General features: G+C 35.4%; 1 protein-coding gene across 3 annotated transcripts in view; it reads right to left on the reverse strand.

Annotated features, from left to right (window-relative positions):
- The window catches only part of LOC117236620 (pikachurin-like), a 278,236-nt gene that overhangs the window by 67,586 nt on the left and 189,447 nt on the right, over positions 1-21,203 (reverse strand). For all 3 annotated transcript variants that reach the window (XM_033499739.1, XM_033499741.1, XM_033499740.1), the window contains exon 6: positions 14,142-14,343. In XM_033499739.1, coding sequence (XP_033355630.1) covers positions 14,142-14,343 — 202 coding nt within the window. The remainder of the gene's footprint in view (positions 1-14,141; positions 14,344-21,203) is intronic.

Consider the following 21,203-nt stretch of genomic DNA (forward strand, 5'->3'; position numbering starts at 1 on the left):
CATATTACAAGCTGAACCAGAGCCCCATCCACAACCGGGACCATCAAGCTACCCCACTTGGAAATCAACGCTAGAACAAATAAGAAAGAAAAACGAAACATTACGTGGCAAAACGGGAAGACACGGTCTCACCACGTCACCGGAACAATCGGCGCAGCAAGGGCGACGCACCCCACCGTACAACCCAGGAGGCCCGGCGCCTCCAACACCGCCAAGGGGGGACCGAGCACCGGACGGACGCCCCACCGGATGCTCCGCGGAGGAACGCACGAGCACCCCACCCACCACAAGAGACAACAGGCCGCCACCCATCAACATAATCCTACAAGACCCTAAGGACACCGTAACGCTCATAGAGAAAGTAGCGGACATTAAACAATTTCACATTAAAAGAATACACGCAGGTAAACACGCACTCTACCTCCAAAACCTACCCGACTTCCATAAAGCGAAGCAAACACTCCTCTCAGCGAACACAACCTTTTACACATACACACCCAAAATAGAGAAACACCATACATACTTGCTAAAAGGTTTAGACAATAGCTACACGGAAACAGAAATACTCACAGACCTACAAGCTCTACAAATAGACGACGTCCAGTTTACAAAAGTTTCACGATTTACGACAAAAAAATCAAGGGAGGACAATATATTGCTCCCAATCTACATAATACAGCTATCCCCCGACAGCAATATAAGCAAGCTACTAAAAATAAACCATTTTAACTACTACAAGATAAAATGGGAAAAAATAATAAAAAAAACAGGATGACATAACTCAATGCCACAAATGCCAGCGACTAGGCCACACAGCGCAAAACTGCAACCTAAACTACCGCTGTGTTAAATGCAGTGAGCCCCATGGCCCAGGCGACTGCAAAATAAAAAGGGAAAACGCAGTAACCAAAGACAAAATATTCTGCGTCAACTGCAAAAACTACGGACACCCCGCGTCATACAAAGGTTGCCCCAAACTCGTAGAGCTTCGTAAAAAGCTAGCCGACAAAATCAAAAAAGACAAAGAAGCAAAGACACAACGGATTGCCCGAATAAGCCGCAAATACATCCCAGAACTAAAGTTCTCCGACGTAGCGAAGCAGCAAACAACACCAAATCAAATAACCAAAATCTTCCCACAATCAGCAAACTTAGATCCGCGTTCAAGCCAAAGCCCAATCACAACCGATAACTCCCCCCATCTAAACATCATAAACGTTATCGAAGACTTTAAAAAAGGTATCCTCCAAGCGTTAAAAGAACAACAAATGCAATTAAACGAAATAAAAAACACCCTATCAACGCACGAAGAAAGGTTCGACGCCATCTTCAGCACCTTCAATAGCACAGACGACGAATAACCAAAACACGCCAAACCAACAATCACAGCAAAAAACACATAAATTTAACCTAAAACATCTGAAAATAATCGCAATAAATGCTAACTCTTTAATCTCAAACCAAAAAAGATACAGTATGCTAACCCTACTAAATAAAGAAGCCCCCGATATGGTACTCATCTCAGAAACAAAACTAAACAAAAGACACAAGGTACACTTCAAAAACTACACCATGATAAGACACGACAGACCGAACGCCAGTCAAGGAGGAGGAACAGCGATCCTCATAAAAAACCCCATAAAACACAAAACGATCCTAATTGATAAAATAACAAGTTTCAGAACCTTAGAAACAACGATCATAAAAATAAAAATAAGCAATAAGGAAAATTTATTCATCACTGCAGCCTACGCAACCCACGGAAACCAGAAAGAATTTAACTGCGAATTCAATAACCTCTTCGAACTCTTGCAGCTCAATAAACCGGAAAACTACTATATAATAGCAGGAGACCTTAACGCGAAACATACAAGCTGGGAAAACGAAATAAACAACACGAGAGGCAACTTCATTAGAAACTGGCTAGACAATAAAAGCATCCACTACAAAACAAACCTATACAGCTCCGAGCTACCCTCTTACCCAAAAGGAGGCTCATACCTGGACATATGCCTAGCAGATGCGCGACTAAAATTCCAAAACCTACGTCCAAATAATACCGTAAAAACCTTAGCCTATGACAGTGACCATAACGCCCTAGTATTTCAAATTAACAAAAACACATCTGACTTCCTAACACTCGAAACCCAGACCGAGACACCCAGGTACAACTACAAAAAGACAGACTGGAAAAAGTTCCAAAACACACTCGAACAAAACTGCGACCTAAAGATCTACAACAACGTCAACCTAACAAACAGACAAATCGACTCATTCTTAGACGAAATAGAAAAACACACACAAATCGCTCTCCAAAAATCCGTGCCAATCATAAAACAAAAAAATTCATGCGAGCCCTATATAAACAATAAAATAAAAGATCTACAGCGAGATAAAAGCTACATACTGTCCAAAATAAACAATATAAAACTCAACTATTCCTACGACAAAAGAGAAGAATTAGAATTCCTAAAGTTCCTACTACACAGAATAAAAACGCAACTGAAACAAGAATTCGCAATTTCTATAAACCATTACTGGACAAACAAAATAAAAAACATCTCCAAGAACGACTCAGCCAACATGTTCCCACAAATAAATCAAATCTTTAGACCAAAAGAACGGGGCCCCACCCCACCTCTCAAATTGCCCCCAGAAAATGCCCCCCTCATCCAAGAAGCAGGTATAACGATACACAACACCATCAAAGACACCGAGGGCAACTTCATAATACCCAAAACAATAGAAAAACTAGACATCATCGGCACCCACTTTTCCAAAATACATACGCAAAACGAACACATGGGCCGAGAACAACTAAACAGAATTATCATCGCCGAAACAAACAAACTCAAAAATGAAATGGAACAAGACAAAATGCTAAACAAAACAGTCTGCACATTCTCAAACGAAAACACCGCAGACAATCCCAAACAACCAGATCCAGAAATAAACTACTTCACAAACTACAATCAACTAAACACAATCCTCTCCAAACTAAACAACAAAAAATCCTCCGGCTTCGACGGCATCCCAAACATCCTACTCAAGCGCCTACCGAACAAAATAAAATGGTACTACACGGTACTCTTCAACAATGCTCTAAACAACACATACTTCCCCAGAAAATGGAAAAAAGCCAAACTGATAGCCATAACAAAAAAGAACAAAGACGGCTCATCGCCCGCAAACCTACGACCCATAAGTCTCCTCCCCAACATAAGCAAAGTATTTGAAATAACCATAAACAACCCCCTAACCTCCTTCTGCACAAAAAACAACATAATCCCAGAGAACCAATTCGGCTTCCGACACAAACACTCCACAATCCACGCAATAAACAAATTCACGTCGGACATCTGCTGGGCCCTAAACGCAAAACAACGAGTAGCCGCCTGTCTAATAGACCTCGAAAAAGCTTTCGACACAGTCTGGATCCCAGGTCTCATATACAAACTGAACAAAAAAAAGTTCCCTAAACACCTGACTAAAATGGTCTGGGACATGATCACAAACAGAACATTCGTAATGACTGAAGGTTCACACTCATCAAGCAAAGAATTCTCCATAAAAAACGGTCTACAACAAGGTACAGTAAATTCCCCGTTACTCTTCAGTATCTACAACAGTGACTTACTAAACCTCTTTGATCTCAATACATCCACCCATAAACGCTCCATAGCCTTCGCAGACGACCTAATCATATACGTAACAGGCCGCAAAACCAAAACTATAAAAACGGAACTTCAAGAACTTTTTGAGAAAATAAACGACTATTACCACGCATGGAAACTAAAGATCAACATAAGCAAATGCGAAACCATACTGTTTAGACCCAAGTCAAGTGAAATCGGCCCAATAGAAAGAGAACACTGCAAAAAATTTCAGATAAGAGAAAAAACAGACAAAGGGGCCCTCATACCACACAAAAACTGCGTAAAATACTTAGGGGTAAACATAGACTACAAATTAAATTACAAGCAGCACACCGAAATTCAACTTACCAAGGCCAATAAAGCATTTTGGAAAATGAAAAATCTATTCCACTCCAAACATCTCGACAGGAAAGTAAAAATTCTATGCTATCAAGCACTAATCAGACCGATCATAACCTACGGCTGCCCAATCTGGTACAACATATCAGCCTCCCAAATGGAAAAAATTCGCATATTCGAAAGAAAATGCATCAGAGCCTGCTTGAGTACCTACAGATCCGAACACAGCGGATTCAAAAAATATATAAAAAACAAAATAATATACGACCTAGCCCACGTCCACCGCATAGACTGTCACATCCTAAAGCTAATACGAAACCACTTCGCGCAAGCGGCAAAGATAAAAGAAAATAGTTTAATCTTCAGTTGCTTATTTCCAAATGATATATACTACAAAAGCACTCTGACAACAGGCTACATCCCGCCAGAAGCTTTCCCATACCTTGACGGAAAAAACTACCTACAAGACCAAAATAACATCCCGATAATTTACCATATAAAAAGAAAAATAGGGACCCAAACTATACTTTACGAAGAAAACCTAGATGGCCAGTCCGCAGACACCAGATGGAGATACAACATGGCCCTCCCTCTGAAAGACACCAAAGACAAACATAGAAAAAATTCAAAAAAATATTGGTGGATACCGAATCCATAATAAAATAAGAGAGAAAATCCACTAAACCGATAAAACTCAATTCTGCCCCCGTACAACACAGGTGCAAACATTGTAATCACTGCAATTCGCCTTCTTTTAAAAGAAACTTATTTATTCAATATCCCCCTCCCCCTCCCCCTCCCCTTACCCCACCCCGCCCCCAAACACCACAGCACCCAAAAATATACTACCGAAGCGTCCTGTTTTGCGACCCAGTTTCCAGGACAAAAACAACAAGTAAGAACAAAATCACATAGAAGCTCCGCTCCTCCAGCGGCTTAAACCAAAAGATATATCCAACACGAAAAATGTAAAGCGTCAACAACATATTACAGCATGGCTACGTAGTACCGTTGCGTATCGGTACCTCTGCCTAAGATACCATTATATAAATTCACCGTTTATTGTGAACACTATAATGTATTCAAAATTGTATATTGGGTTTTAAATAAACAGCTTAAAAAAAAAAAAAACATATTCGCGTGATTTAAATTTTCCCCGGTATAGCGTTAATGGAGTTCCGTAAAGCGTAGAATTAGAGGGGTCACCATTGTACTTGTTAGGGTATACTTCCAGGGTTTAGTTTTGCCTTCGAGGCAAAATGTTTACGAACTATTCGAATAATTGGTAATTTGGTCGTAAATGTCTCCTCGTGGTATGAATTTTAATTAAACGTTTTTCCATAGGAATGATATTGTAAAGAGAATGTATGCATATTCTAATAGATAAAAAACTTTGGATAGCATTTTAAGCACACGATCATGTTCGTTATTAATCTATTAGTTTTTTTATTTAACTTTAATTGTAATTCCTGACTATTATTACGATAACTTGGATTATTTCAAACATTATAAAAATCTTTAATAATCATGAAGTAGGTTGAGCTTCATAATTATGACTCCGACAATTAACTTAAGTTTATAATGTCAGTAATTATTTTAAGTTCAGATCAAAATTTTGTAATAGAGTACTTTATAATATACATTATTACTATATATATATATATATATATATATTATTATTATTATTATTATTATTATTATTATTATTATTATTATAGTAGACGTATCTCCATATCATAGCAATTAAGATTAAAAGTGTCTCATACTTTTAACTTTTAACCTCATTTACATTCGAACGATCCGAGAATAATTAATAATCACGTCTGAAATAATTATGCATAACAAATTATCTGTCTCTATTAATCTATCGTTGTAATAATAATTATTTAATACTTCAGTTTATTTTTCGAAACGATTCTGCACGAGAACAACGAAGGACAGAAAGGAGCGTGCTTAGTCACGGTGGCAAGGGGTTGAGTTCTAAGTTGTGGTAATTATCACTGTCGGAGGGTAAACGACATGGTAATGAGAAATTTTAACGAGTTACGCTGACTGCACGTCGAAGCACGTAATTAATAACACGCTGCTTACCGCACACGTCCGCTACTTGTAAGTTTTAAGGCTGACCACAAGTACCTCGTCAATTTTGATTCTAATCTAACGAGAATAAGGCCTATATCGTTTTATGGATATAACAATTCCCTATATTTCTGATAGTTATACCGATCAACTTCATAAATTGAAAAATAAACAGCATAATAGTGACACAGTCTTTAAAATGTATCTTGGTATTTATAATTAATTATATCATCTTTTCGAGATGAATATTAACTATTAATATCGTACATTCTCATTTGGTAGTCAATAAATTTTATCTTATTTATTGAATAGCATTTTCTAAATTTGCATTTCCACTTGTGAGAAACAGATAATAAGAATGGGAAAAGGAAAAAGACGAAGAGTCATTAGTAAAAAAAATATTAAACTCTCTATTATACTTAACTTCGTATTACGATAAAAATTAATCAAATAATGAAAATAATTTGTGATGCCTAACATTGTAAACATTTTGCACACACAATTTTTAAAATACGAATAGAAGCATCGCGTATAAAGAACGATATAAAATCACATAACTGTAAGTGCAGTTTATTTTTATTTACGAATTCTTACTCGTAACGACCTATACCGGAAGCTTAGCACAACAGAATTTCTTCCCTTGCAATAAACATATATCTCAAAGTTTTTTATTTTTTACGCACCATACAAAGTGGCATTTAAAAAATATATTCGTGACAACGGGTCGTTGTTGTTACTATTACGAATACGTGGTCCGAAATGGTTTAAATTAAATAGCGACGCAAGCTACACTATGCATTCTGCATTCGTAGCGATCGTGAGAAAAGCCGATTAGCGAGCCAGAGGATACTCGAAGCCGAAACGAAAAGGCGGAAATTCAATTCCGGCCATTGTTGCAAGATAATATCCGGGAGAATCTAGTGTCCCTTAAAGTACGAAGATAAAAGCAGAAACAGCGGAAGAAATGGCGATTTTTATCGTTCAAAAAGTCGTGCACGTTGGCCTTGTTGGCAGTTTCCAAAAATGTGTGCGAAATAATTAAAAATTCCTCCGGTGGCGAAGATCGCAAGGGGTCGTGACCCTGACCTTGTTCGAGTGAATGCTTCCTCGCGATATGGTGACCCCGGTATGCAAGATGCACTTGACATTTTCGCGACGCTCGCGTCATTGCACAGAAGTCACGTACTTGTGGCTACATGCCTCGCATGAGCGGTGAATCACGATTGCTGACGTAGTAATTAATTTATGATCGATTAAGTATTTTTGGAATTTCGTAGATATTATTGTAATTTTGGTTAGGAGTTCGATAACTTTGGCAAAGAGTAAGGAGTTAAGATAATTTTCTTACATTTCTCATTTTTCTATTTTTCATACTAGTGGTGATACTAGATAGATAAATGTGTTCTTTATTTCTGCATAACAGCCAAGAAATTTGGTACACGTATGGTATTATTTTATTTTTTTATATTGTTATATTTATAGCTTTTTCTTATTTTTTTCTGTTTTATGGTATTATGCTGATTTGATAATAATTTGCGCTATCTATATACATATGATAAAATAGAAGTTGTATCTGCACATTAAATAATAAAAAGAAAAAAGAAACAGCAATGCACGAGTAGCTCAGAAGCTATGGAATCAAAAAAATTAATTTTTGGAATTTTCCTCTGCTGTTTGTTTGTCCGTTTGTACTCGCATCACGTAAGAACTACTGAACATATTTTGATGAGGTTTTATCTATCTATAGCCTAGTGTCTAGGAAAGAAAATAGGATATGTTTCATCTTGATCCGTTTTGTAGAAGCTGAGAAATAACCTGGCATCTGAGTTGTATGCGCTCCCAGGTCAAGAACCTTTTTACAATTTAATAATTTTTACTGCGGAGGATAACTGTTAGTATGAACGATACGTAGGTGTTTCATTCATAAAAATTTGCCTGTTTAAAAATTGTTTCGTACATTAGTAGACTACACGAACGACGTCGTGGGCAAGAACTGCGATAGACGGAATTATTTTCACTATTGAATCTCTTTTCGACGTCCTTTCCATTGTTTGTTTTTCATAGCTGGGATTATTTATCGATGGATCGATCGGATATTTTTTATCGGTGAATTTTTTTTCTGACGTTATTCAGCTGATCTTTGTCATCTTTGAATTTCCTTTTTAATGCCCCCTAACTGCTGTTTCTCCTGTGTTTTCTACTTCCTCTCCTGTGTCTTTCTAATTCATTTTTAGTTGCATTATTGTTCTATTCTTTTTATTAAAAAAATTATCTTTTCCGTTCATTATTTTATGTTGCATTGTTTCCTTTCATTTAAACGATGATTTTCCCGTAGCGTCTGCCTTTTTGTATTTGAAATTTTTTTTACGTGCCCTTATCTATTACTGGAAATTTTCTTTCGATAGGGCAGATTTTTTATAGCTATGGAAGCATTATTTTCATTAGGTATTATATTTCGTTCCCACAGTACGAAATCTCTGCAACCATACGAAGGTACTACTGAATGATACAAAATTATATATCCAGTATGTAGACGCAATAATAAACGCTCTGCTATACAAATAATACCTTCTGTAGCCACTGTATACTTTAGCAGGTCAAGTGTTAAATAGTTTCATCCGCTCCCAACACATATTTCACGCGACCGGGCGAGAAGAAAAGAGAACAGCAGCGAATCCACACGGTTTCTTTAACAGAATCTTTTGGACACTATCCAGGACCCAATTTCTATTTTCGTCCGATCCTCGGCTCACGCGATATTACTTCCGTTTCGAGCACGCTCGTCGTTCGACCGTGCATGTAACCGTAATGCGGACATCCGTGTACGTGAAAGTGATTCTTTGAGCTTTCGACGAGAGAGAATCCTCGTCTGACTAACCCCATCCTCCCTTCATCCTGGTCGAAAGACACAGCCTCGCAGTGACGGGATACGTGCACGCGGCTTAACCGAAGAAAAGACCACTCAGATTGGATAGGTAAGCCGGAAAACTCGGGCGGCGAGATTTTGTTCCAACGTTGAAAGCGAACGGTAACTACATGGCCGCATATAGGATCACGCGGATGCTTCTTTCAGGCTCGGCTGGCTTGCGAGAAGATTTCATTTCATCTAAAAGCGACGCCCGCTCAAATCATCGCCGTTTCTACTCAGGACGGTACTTTATATCGCTGATATATTGTGACCGAACTGAACTGTGTGCGCAAGTGTGATTAATAACAGGTTGACTGAAAATTTTTGTGGATGGAAATCTTTAGTGGTTGTGATTAATCGGTGAAGAATTTTTCGAATAGAAGATTTTTCGATATTTCGGAAAATGAAATTCATGTAATTGGAATTTTTTAAACACATTTGCTTGGGCGTGTGTCGCTAAAGGAGGAATATCGAATCTTGAAGATATCATAGAAATTGGCATATTTTGCTGTAAGTGACAGGTCGGCTTGTACATTGAGATTTTTAATGGTTCCAACTTATTGATTAAGAATTTTTGATGCAGGAAATGTAATTAATCGGTGAAGAATTTTTGGAATGGAAAATAACAGATATTCTATTGAACGAGATTTAAGAAATTGGAATTTTTAGAAATGCTTGATTTTTTATCAGCGAGTTTCCAGTGATGAAATATTGAATCTTACAGATATCGCAGGGATTGGTATATTTCGCTGCCAATGATAAAACTGATCGTGATATGAAACTTTGATGGTTCTGATTAATTGATGATGAATTTTTTCGATAGAAGGTAATGGATATTTTAGAAAATTATAAAATTGGAATTTTTAGAAACACTTGGTTCGTTGTTACCGCACAATAACGTTAGAAGTGCTTCTAATAATGAAATCTTAAATTTTGCGATTTTGAAGGAATTGATAATGGTCGATTATTAAACGTAAAGCTGGCGTTTTAGCGATCGAGATAGAGTAAGCTTGATTTAGCTTTTCATCTGCCATTCAGATGAGTTTTGTCAATTCTTCGATTGATTAATGCATTCGACGTTCTGCATTGATATATGTTCAGCAGAACGATAAATTCCACGATCAATCGTTTGATACACGGTTAATGAATTATGGAAACGAAATCGACGAACAATGAACGATTATCGTGGCAACGTTGAATAAGTTACGCTCTTTATTCAAACGAAATATCTATGGAGACTGTGTTTCGATTCTGTCGACGCGGTTATTTCGATAATTAACTAGAAACTTTTTTTAACTCTTGAGTTGGTGGATGCGCGCTTCAAGATATGAAATTTATTTAATATTTAACGAAACAATGTGTGTACGTCACACTAAAATATTTTTGCCAATTATACAGACATTTTTATATGTGTATGTTCAAAAGGGAAATTCTGGTAAGGAAGTTTCTCAAAACCCACAATTTCTAAATTCTGCAATCGTTTAAAATCTATAAGAATTGTTCTAAACTTCGGACAAAAATATACGTTAAATCGGGATAGAATATTTATAATTTGTATATTTATAATTTGTATATAAGATTCTAAATTAAAACGGTTTAACGAATTTTTAGTAAACTTTCAAATCTCTAAAGCAACAAATTTTTGAAGAAATAAAATGTCGTACAGCGCAAAGAAAAACTTTTGTAGTAGACTTTCCAACGTTCGAAGTCCCTAAAGCCTAAAATTGCAGGTTTCCGAATGATCGTGCTACTCTTTCAAAGAATATTTTTCCTAATTAATAATTTTAAATTAAAGGGACACGCGCTATTCTCGAGAGAGAAATTCTTACAACAGAATTTACAAAGCATGAAAAAACGTTACGTTACACTGGGAAGAAAATATTTTTCCTAACTCCGCGGGTATTTTCAAAGAGGTAGAGTTTAAATTAAGATGTAACACCTTGTATTGCAGTGAAAAACTCTCGCAACGGAGTTTGCAAAGCGCTTCGTAAGCCGTAGCTAATGAAAACTTCGACTGGAACGGTAAACGACAACGCTAGCGTTAGGAAATACGATCAGCACGTCGACGTGGCGAACTTTCGGGAGAGACTCGAATCTCCGAATTCATAAATCGGCCCCCGGCCACGGCTACTACTCACGAGTTATTAGCTGTGCACAAAAAATTAGCTTATGAGCGGAATTCTTAATTAACGACCGCGTCAAACGACACATTCAAACGACGACACCGATGTTATAGTGGCCGGTGAACAGCGTATGCCGTGAAGAACAGCTCCGGAAAAGTTCTTCACTTTGTCACGTTTCCTTCCTCCACCGTTAGGGAAATATACTGCTGGCGAACGCGATGCTTTAACGAGGTCTTAAGGCTAGTTTTCACGTGACGAGAAGTGAAATTCATTCAGATACTGGCTATCGTGAGAAGGTAAGACTATTTTAATTTCTGTCAGCGGGATGCGAGAGCATGGATCGTTTTTCATGAGAATTTTCGTTCGGGAAATTGTTTTACCGATGGATGAGCTTATATGAACGATTTTTCAAGTTATTTAGCGCCACTGATCTATAATTGAAATTTGGAAGTTCAATCATTAATAACTGTCAGTTAATGTGCGTGTTTGAGTTTTTTAATTATTTCGTGTGTTTGTTTCTAGCTGGCACATTTAAATTGTTTCTGTTTGCGATATGAATTATTAAAGCGAGTTGAAATAAAACGATATATTGCAGTCGTTGCTCGTTTCTCGTAGAAATCTCCCTCGTTCGATTGAAATACAAGGATTTAATTATTAATAAGTTGCATTTATTTCATCTATTATTTAAGTCGTTTAATTTATCAATTTATTTTAGTATTTGTTCAATTTATATTATCATTTAATTCATTAAATGTAAATTGTTCCGCTGTCTGGGACATAAATTGTTCGAGTTGGAAATTGTAAAAATATAGTATCTTGCATATTACGAAATTTGTAATTTGTAATTTATATTCATGCGCTTTTTGTAGATTTTTATGCACGCATATGCTCATTGTTGGCATATTTTCTGTATATATTTATATGTATAATATACTGATTTCTTTTTTTTATATTTTTTATATGTTCTCTGGCTTGTTATCTTATTATATATTATATAATACACTACTAAATTAACATCATTTGAGAAAATCCAATCATTTTTTCCGATTGCACCTCTTCCAATCTCACTTTCTCTATCCTCAGCTCTCTTGTTCCGTACTTCAAAGCTCCGATCTTCACGAACCTCTTTGACTTCCTTGTGATCATTACGAATAATAAGTCTATTCTCGCCACTTCACTATTTCCAGTGCTTGTTGCAGGGCCACGAAACAAACGAGAACGAAAATTTCCCAAACGAAATCCACACGCGAACAACCCACGAATAATTAAAAATCCTTTTAAAAGCAGACTGCAAACGCAGCAAAGTACACGCTACGATAAATAGGAACTAAAGTTTCGCAGCAGACTCGGATATAAACTGAATTAAAAAGGAATAACTTCCAAAATTATTACTCCTAACATTTTTTATTGAAATGAAGAAAATTAATTATGAAGAGAGATTTTAGACAAATTATTCTTTGATCGTGCAGCTTTGATCGTTGACCTAAAGCGCCACTCGAATTAAAATTTTGTATGTTCATTTCTGATCTCATGTATTTTATATTTTATATATTTTCGAAATTTTAACTTAATTTCGTAGTAATTAATTTCATAATATTTTACAACATTTATTCAATAATTTTATAATAGTCGATCGATATATTATCTATCTTAAACATTCCTAAAATTTCAAATTCATTTCGTAATATTCAATTTTACAATAATTACAAAGTCGATATAGCTATTGAATACGTTCCTAATAATCTATTTTGCAACATTTCCAAGTATCCGATTAATAATTTGAAAATATCTAATCAATACGTTAATTTTACATATTCTTAAAATTTCAAATCAGTATAATAAGACAAATGTAAAGAAAGGAAGTCCTTTGAGTCGCCTAAACGTAGATCAAGTAGCCGTATGCACGCGACAGTAACACGCGAGTATCCTGCCGACGTTCCAACGATGGAAAATTAATTCTTCGAGAGTAGACGAGCGCGTCTTCGCGACAAGTTTCATCGAACTTTATCGATCACACCCTGGCCCCGATAGAGCAAATGTGTCTCGCAGTAAATTGAAGCAAATCGTGGTTTCGCGCTATTCCTTTGATGTCCTACCGTTAATGGGGCAGTGAGGTTTCTAGGGAAACTTCCGTTATATTGGAGGAAGTTGCGGAAAGTTGGCATAATACAGTGATACATAGCATCAACGAGGTTGTGCAGTTTGCGGCAAACAAGCAACTCGTTATGCTGTTCCGATCGATCGAGTTCCATCGATGCGCTTGTTCATCGGCCACGGACTTCGATTTCCGTTTCTTCTTTTTCATTGGTTTTCGCGATCTTCATCGAATCAATTATTTAGCGGACTGCAGAAGTTAGCGCGGTTTATTGACGTTATCGATGGTACTAACGCCGACCGAATAATTTTAGGTATCTGGATTGTTGCGTATTTAGATGTTTGTCAGTTTGCGTGGAATACATTACTTTCGAATTTAAATTGGAATTTTGTAAGAACTGTGTGGAGAACTGATAACGATTAGATTGTGGATACGCGTGGAAATTTATACTTCTACAATTTAATTTATACGATATAACTTAATCGAAAGATATATAGGTTAACGTAAATTTAGATATGTCAGTTTCAGTAGAATTTAAGAGCAAGAATATATTCTCGAATTGAATTTGTAGTTTTACAATAATAGTATGCATGAAAACTTAAAGTCCTAAATTTCTGAACTAATAATTTTACCTGTAAAAACTACGAAGAAACTTTAAAATTTCCAAACTTTTAAACTGAAATTCTACCAAAAGACTCAGTCTATGAACTCGCAACGCTATAAAAAAAGACAGGAAGTTCGTAGATTTCCAATTATCATTCGACTTAAACAACTTGTTTCAGCCCCCTTTTCGTCTCAACCCCGATTACATTGGGAACCACACTGAAACTCTGATCGATCTCGGACTTTACGCTCCGCCTAAACTATTTACATTTACCGCAGCACTTTGCAACGACGCTTCGACGATGGTGAACCCGCGATTAACGAAGTAATATCGTTACCTGAACTCGATGAAGCCGTGATGCAGAATCAAGGCCATGAAGTCACCCTGAAGATCGTCCCTCTCGCCGGCTAGCAGCAGTATACCGTCCCAAGCCTCGGGCCGGAATTCCAGTTCTAATTGGACGTGCTTGTAAGCAGCCTTTAAAGCGGGGAACGCCAGCCAACCAGAGCCGGTAAATCGTGGTGATCTCACTTCGGCCTCTGCAAAGCAAAAATTACCATCGTTAGCCAACTCTCGTTATTATTATTATTACGCATCAGTCGCGACACGCGTTGACGCGCTTAATGCGCTTGACAAATTGTATCATTCGTCCTGGATTATTCACGACTGTCCTGTTCTTCGTACAATGATCTTATCAACTTATCCACGCTTCTATCGTCATTTGCAACGACTATTCGCATGATACTTCTAAGTCGTTGGCGTTAGCATAACGATTGGCGCTGCTATATGTTTTAGTTGCAACGAAGTTACAGTGGCTGATGAAAGTATTTGGATGCTTGTCATTAGATTGCAGATTTTGATACAAATTCATACTTTTCAGAAGATGATTAAAAAATGTAGAATCTCGCTAAAAAATTGTTCTATTTATCAGGCATTATAGAAAGTATTATACTTTGGATATTTGTGTGTTTTTTCATAATTTTATACTTCCAAATTTTCTATATATGCATAGAAATCCGCAGTCAACTTATCATGAAAAACTTCACGTACTTATACAATCGGTGTAAGAAGTATTCGTAGAGTACGTAACTTTAATAAAATTATTGTAGAGCATCATTTGGTAGGAAAATTTTAAGATATAAAACGTATATACATATTCTTACAAGTACCTAGAATAATTTTCAAACGAAGAAAAAAGCGATACTTACTTCCGTTATGAAGATATCAATAAATATGTAGAAAATAGTAATAATATATGCGTAACGAGCGTTACCTCTTCATAGAATAAAATGTATAAAAACATTTTAAGAAATAATCTAAGCGCAGAAGAAATGGGGTTGAAAGATAATTTCGTCCTGATGCAAGATAACGAACCGAAGCAAAATGCTACTAATACGAAAGAGTGGATTCTTACAATGTTCAAAAACACCTAAAAACACCTTCACAATCTCTGGATATAAACATTGTTGAAAACATATTGGATCACCTGAAACGAAAAATACTGAGTCACCATATTTCAATAAGAAATGATTCAAAGAGAATTCTGTTAGGAAAATAGAAAAATATTTCAAGTAAAGTATCCATCAATTTAATAAATTCAAGATCACGACGATTTCGAGTCGTAATAAGATAAAAAAGAAACCCTCCTAAGTACTAAAATAATTAAACTTACATGATAATATGATTTCTTCTCCTAAATATTTGGTAAGCTTTATTAATTTTTCTCATTAAACTATAACTGTACGAATACTTATCACGCACATATTTTTGTCACTTTTCTGATATTTGTTAATATTTTCGCAAAGTATGTAGATATCTCATATTATTTTTATGAACTTTTCTGCAGACTTGTAGAAACATGTACATATTTTTTATTTGTTAGAATTTCGTTAATTAAAGGTTGTTCTATAATATTTTTGCTGAAATTAATTACTGTACGAATACTTTTTATACTGACTGTATGTATATTACTAACACTGTAATGACTGCTCATCTATGTTCTGTGTTGCATTCTGAATGTATATATTTTTTTTATGACAGTAAAAATCTGTAATTTGGTGCGAAAAGTGCAAATATTTTTACAAAAATGAGTTAAACCCGGTATTGAGTTTGTAAGTAATTGAATATTCTATACAGAAAAACGGGGATTTCAAATTCTATCTAGAAATGACTATAATAGCATTTTTATATGGTAATATCAAAATCTTGCATTAAATAAAGCTTTTAGTGGTTTTAATAAAAAATACCAAAGTCAACTTAAAAAATACAAATAGCGTAAAGAATTAATTCTCTCTTTTTTGTATCAGAAATGAAATTCGAATCAGGAGTAGCTTTCGTGTCAGAAATTATTTAGACGTGATTTCTTTTACATAACTTCAGATGCTAATATCGTAACTTTATAAATCCTGGTAGTGATATACTCTCTGCACAAGTTAGAAAAATATTATATGCAATACATCTAATATACAAACATTAATACAAAATAGAAGCTACAAGAGAAGATCATTACCTTTCTAACCTGCTGCATTTCGAATGTTATATATTTTTCTTACAAACAACAATTTTCAGAATTTTCCAAATATTACAAGTTATAGATCAGTAAAAAAAAATGATCAGTTCAGCACGTCGCAGACCCGTAAAACCCACCCCGGCATGGACAGAATATCGTAAAAAAATCGATCTGTCGAAAACATACGAAACAAGGGCGATATTTCATAATAAAACCAGGGATCCTATCCCGGATCAGGGTTTATATCAAACGAGGATACAACGTTTGAATAAAATAGACCTCGATACGTTGCAAACACAGTTGAAGGGTTGTTTCGCGCCGTAGCCCCATATTTCGTTATCCACTTATCTCGTTCAAATTAATTGCACCATATATCGATAAACCTTGGATTGCCAGACCAATGCTTCTCCGTCTTCGTTCCTTTTCCCTTCTAGTTATTCGGGGGAACGAAGAAATATGGTTGGAGTCGAGGCTGGCAGGAACGGGATAGACAGAAAGCTGGGAATCGGGAATTCCAGGGACGTGCGAGGCTTAAGGAACGTCCTTCACCCTGGCCAATCTGGATCCGACTATCAGGTTGCACAGTACTGTACATGGAAGAAGCTGGGCCCGTGCCCATACTTATTGTATACAAGAAAGTATAGGGTGGCTATAAATCAAGCAGACACTAGGAATGGAAAAACTTGCGCCCGTAAGACCGGAAAATGGAATAACACCTCTTGATCTTCCGGTTGGCTGGCATAACAAACCGTTATTCGACAAACTGTATCGCAAGTCGCGAATAGGGGCGGAGTTTTCAAGTTGCTGACTGGAATTCTCCGTCTTTCTTTCGGATCTTCATTCGACTACTTTTATTTTGTTTCGTTCAGCTCTCATTTGTGCTTCGAGAGGTTTTTATTGCTACACTTCGTGCTTTCGGATGAACAGGGTTTAAAACAAGTGCAAAATTTGGAGGATGTTTAATAGTATTCTTTATAGATTTTTTAATGATAGCCTTATCTATTTTATGCTTATTAAACTGCGGATGTTTATGCATTTTTGGAGCAATTCGAAGATGCACAAATGTACAGAATGTATATAATGTATAATGTATAAAAATATAATATAATGTAATATTCAAAGTAGAGTATCTATTATCCAATTTCTTTAGTTATGATACAAGTATGAATTGGTACATAAGCGTTCCTAGTCTAATGATTATTAATAGTATAGATTGTTTGTTAAGATTATTAGTATATATTCATATTTTATTAGTGTATTGGTATATTTTAGGGAAAAATTGGCGCCAGTGATAAACTTGTTCGTTTGTTTTATTATCAAAGTTGGTTATATGCTTTATTATCAAACTTGTTAACATTCTGCAAGACTATTTATGATGCCGATAACTTACATTTGTCGCTTGTAAAATTTCGCTAATAATATTAGTTGAATTATGAAAGACGGCCCTGGAACTTCGTATAACGCGTTAAATTTCAATGAATGGAGCTAGAGAGAACATATTACGTCCTCTGCAGAGCAGCAACGATGTAAATGTACACGTAGTTTGATACACGAGTCCTCGAGAACGAGAGCGAGTTAAGTCAATTTAATCTTGCGGTTTTATCTCAGGTAAGTCAATATCCGCACAGAGAAATAAGAATACGAGGTTAACTCGATTTCCCGGTTTAATTGGCTGCTGCCGCAACCATCCTGGATTTAACAGTTGTTCATTCTAATTAGTTCGTTGCGACTGGGATATCAATTAAAGATCGAATCAAGCCGACTTACAATACAACTTACTATTGCAGTGATTTCATTAATCGCGCGCCTCTTTTCAATCGTTCTATCAATAAAAATCTCAAGTGCTTTCCTTCTTTCAATGGGATCGAAACGATAGATTCGAAAGAGAAATACATAGAGAGCGGGAATATTAAATTAATTTGATCACGGAAATAAAACTTCACCTGCATTTTGATTTCCAAAAATTGTATTTCTCTTCTACGTTATTAAAATGTAGGATAATTCGACTAATTATTTTTTTTCTCTTTTCCTCTGCGTATTTCTATTGAAATAAATTAAAGTATTATTATACGGTTCCATACGAAGAGGCTGGAAGTTAAGTTACATTTTCCACTTTTTACTGGAGAGCAGTTTTAGAATTCTTTACGTCGTTATTATATCACTATTTATATGTCTAATATCATTTTACTAAAATTAGCTTTCCGTTTAGTTTTGAAAAATCGAAGAATTAGCTTAAAAATGAAATTACTGTAATTCTTTATACGTTTCAGTAGCCCTCTCTTCGAGTTTAAATCCGTCCTTGAAATAACATGGTACGTCTGATTTGGGATTATGACTGTATACGATTACAACAAATGCATTCGTTGTTAATACGATTTCCTCGTTTTATTTGAATTATATCATTATTCACCGCGCATAAGCCGCTTAGTTCGATCGTTTATAACCACCGATTAAATCGTTCACCTATTTGTTGCTATTTATCGCAGCTAGCCCGTTTGTCACTGGTATCGTTGAATGATTTTATCGGCTTCGTTCTGAGAAAACATCATGTTACTCTTTTAACATTGGGAAATTGAACGAAAATTCGATATTTTCTATGCTTCGTAAACTCGATATCAATATTTTAATAATAAATTATAATACAATATTTTTTCTGATCTTAATTCTCAATTTTTAATTTCAATATAAAATATTTATAAAAGAAAAACACGATGAAACAGACAGAAATATTTTTAATCATCACATAGGACAGTGTATTTTATGATATATTACACGAAAATATACAGGGTGGTTGGTAACTGATGGTACAAGCGGAAAGGGAGTGATTCTACGCGAAAAAAGAAGTCGAAAATATAGAATACAAATTTTTTTTTTAATTTTTACATCGAAACAACGATCTACAGTGAGATCCGTTATAACGTACCGCACGTGTACCGAGCGAAAATTCAAAGTCGATTTTCTCGAAAACAAAGCCTCAAACGAAAAATTTTCCGAAGAATCACCCCCTTTCCGCTTGTACCACCAGTTACCAACCACCCTGTATATTATATCTTATAAAGCACATAACATCTACTCATCTTCGTTTTCACTTCTTTATTATAATGAAATTTAATTATTTTCATTAGCAAACAGAAAAAAACTTTGTGCGTTAAGGAGGTAAATTATACTATTTTATACAGTAATTTAACTTCCTTGGTGAAATTTGACAAATCATAAGTTTATTTTTGCTCGTACAAAGTATAGATTGTGAAAATTAATAGTGAACACGATAAACTGCAACACCGGGGGTAATAAATGTAAACAAGGGTAAAGCCACGCTTCTAGTTGCTTGTATATCTGGTGATTTGTATTTCTGGACGGGAAAGTTCCGATGAATCTATTCTTGTTCGTTCCGGAAAGCTGCACTGATGAAATTTTCATGTCTTGATTGTCCGCTGCGTTGTTTGTCATGGACTAAGTGGCTTCAATATTCGTGTAAGCCTCAGAGGAACCACTTAGCGCGGTAAAAAGCTTTTACACGAAAGTTCTAGCTTTTTCAAATTATCAAGAATTTAACAACTCGTCGTAAAATTGTCCTGCGCGCATACTAAATTGTTTATACGCTCAAAAGGGCAATGGAATATTAAGATGATTAAATTGGGAGAAATTAAGTCGTACAATACTATATGATGGTTGAAGGCAATTAGTATGGGCTAGGTTTGGGATTTGTAATTCGTCTCTTATTCACGAACGGTCTGAAACCAAAATGAACTAGACGAAATTTTAAGAAATTATAATTTAGCTCTATATTTACAGAAGGTAATTGGAATGATATAGATTTACAATTTTATTAAAATTAATCTATTTTTTACTTGCGAATAATTGAATTTGGGTTACAGAGAAAGTTATAAATATGGAATCGTTGCAATATTAGATTTTACAAAATCGTCGATTCGAAGAAATTTATTCGGGTGTATAATAGTGTCGTGATTGTGAAACAAATTTGTGTAATTATAGCAGAGTTGGACGCTATTCCGGTGAATTCTGCAGGTTGTTTGCGTTTACTTTAAAGCTTTCCAAGTTATATGTAACTAGAATATTGTTGTTGGAATGAGCAATCTGCAGGAAGGCAGCTATGAATAAAATATCAGAGGTTTATTAAGCATCTTAGAAAATTACAATTTAATTCAATTCGGAGCAAGAAATTATTCAAACATACCAAGATATCTCATGTTTCAAATAATAAATAAAATTACACGTATTATTAAATTACAGTAAAAGCTCTTAATTCAACTTAAACAATGCACTTTAAATACTTGTGTAATCTCTGTGAAACATAGGTATACTCGTACTTGTACCAAATACCATTTAATTTATGCAATAGTACATCTTCAAATTTGTTTTTAATTTATTAATAATTAGACTTTGGATTTTTATGCTATTTCATATTTTTATGAACGTAATTAACTTACACAAAGATTTATTCCAGCCATTAAATCTTATAACAACTATTTCGCCTTGAATATCTTTTGTATTTTTGCATCTTTGAGTTTTTTATTAATGCATAAAAATCCGTAGTCCACTTACAACGGTGCTAATGAAATTTCAAAATTTTTCATACATAATTATTTATATACATAACTATCACTATGTATTTCGCACGTAATATATTCGTAACAGGTGTCCAGAGGTGCTCAAATACTTTCGTGAGCTGTGTATTTTCACGAATTTTTATCGGCAATTCATCAAGCGTCGTATAATAACGCGCGGACGTGGCGTAGATCGCGTAATTCTTCGGAAAGCAATTTCCACATGAATCGTAACTAAAATTAAACGTCGCTAAAACGAAAACGGTCAGTCGATCGCTGATGGCAACAATTTCACTGGCAGAAATTATTCACAGCTTTCCGA

The sequence above is a fragment of the Bombus vosnesenskii genome, unplaced genomic scaffold, assembly GCF_011952255.1.
Source record: "Bombus vosnesenskii isolate JDL3184/JDL3185 unplaced genomic scaffold, Bvos_JDL3184-5_v1.1 scf7180000013351, whole genome shotgun sequence".
Lineage (NCBI taxonomy): Eukaryota > Metazoa > Arthropoda > Insecta > Hymenoptera > Apidae > Bombus > Bombus vosnesenskii.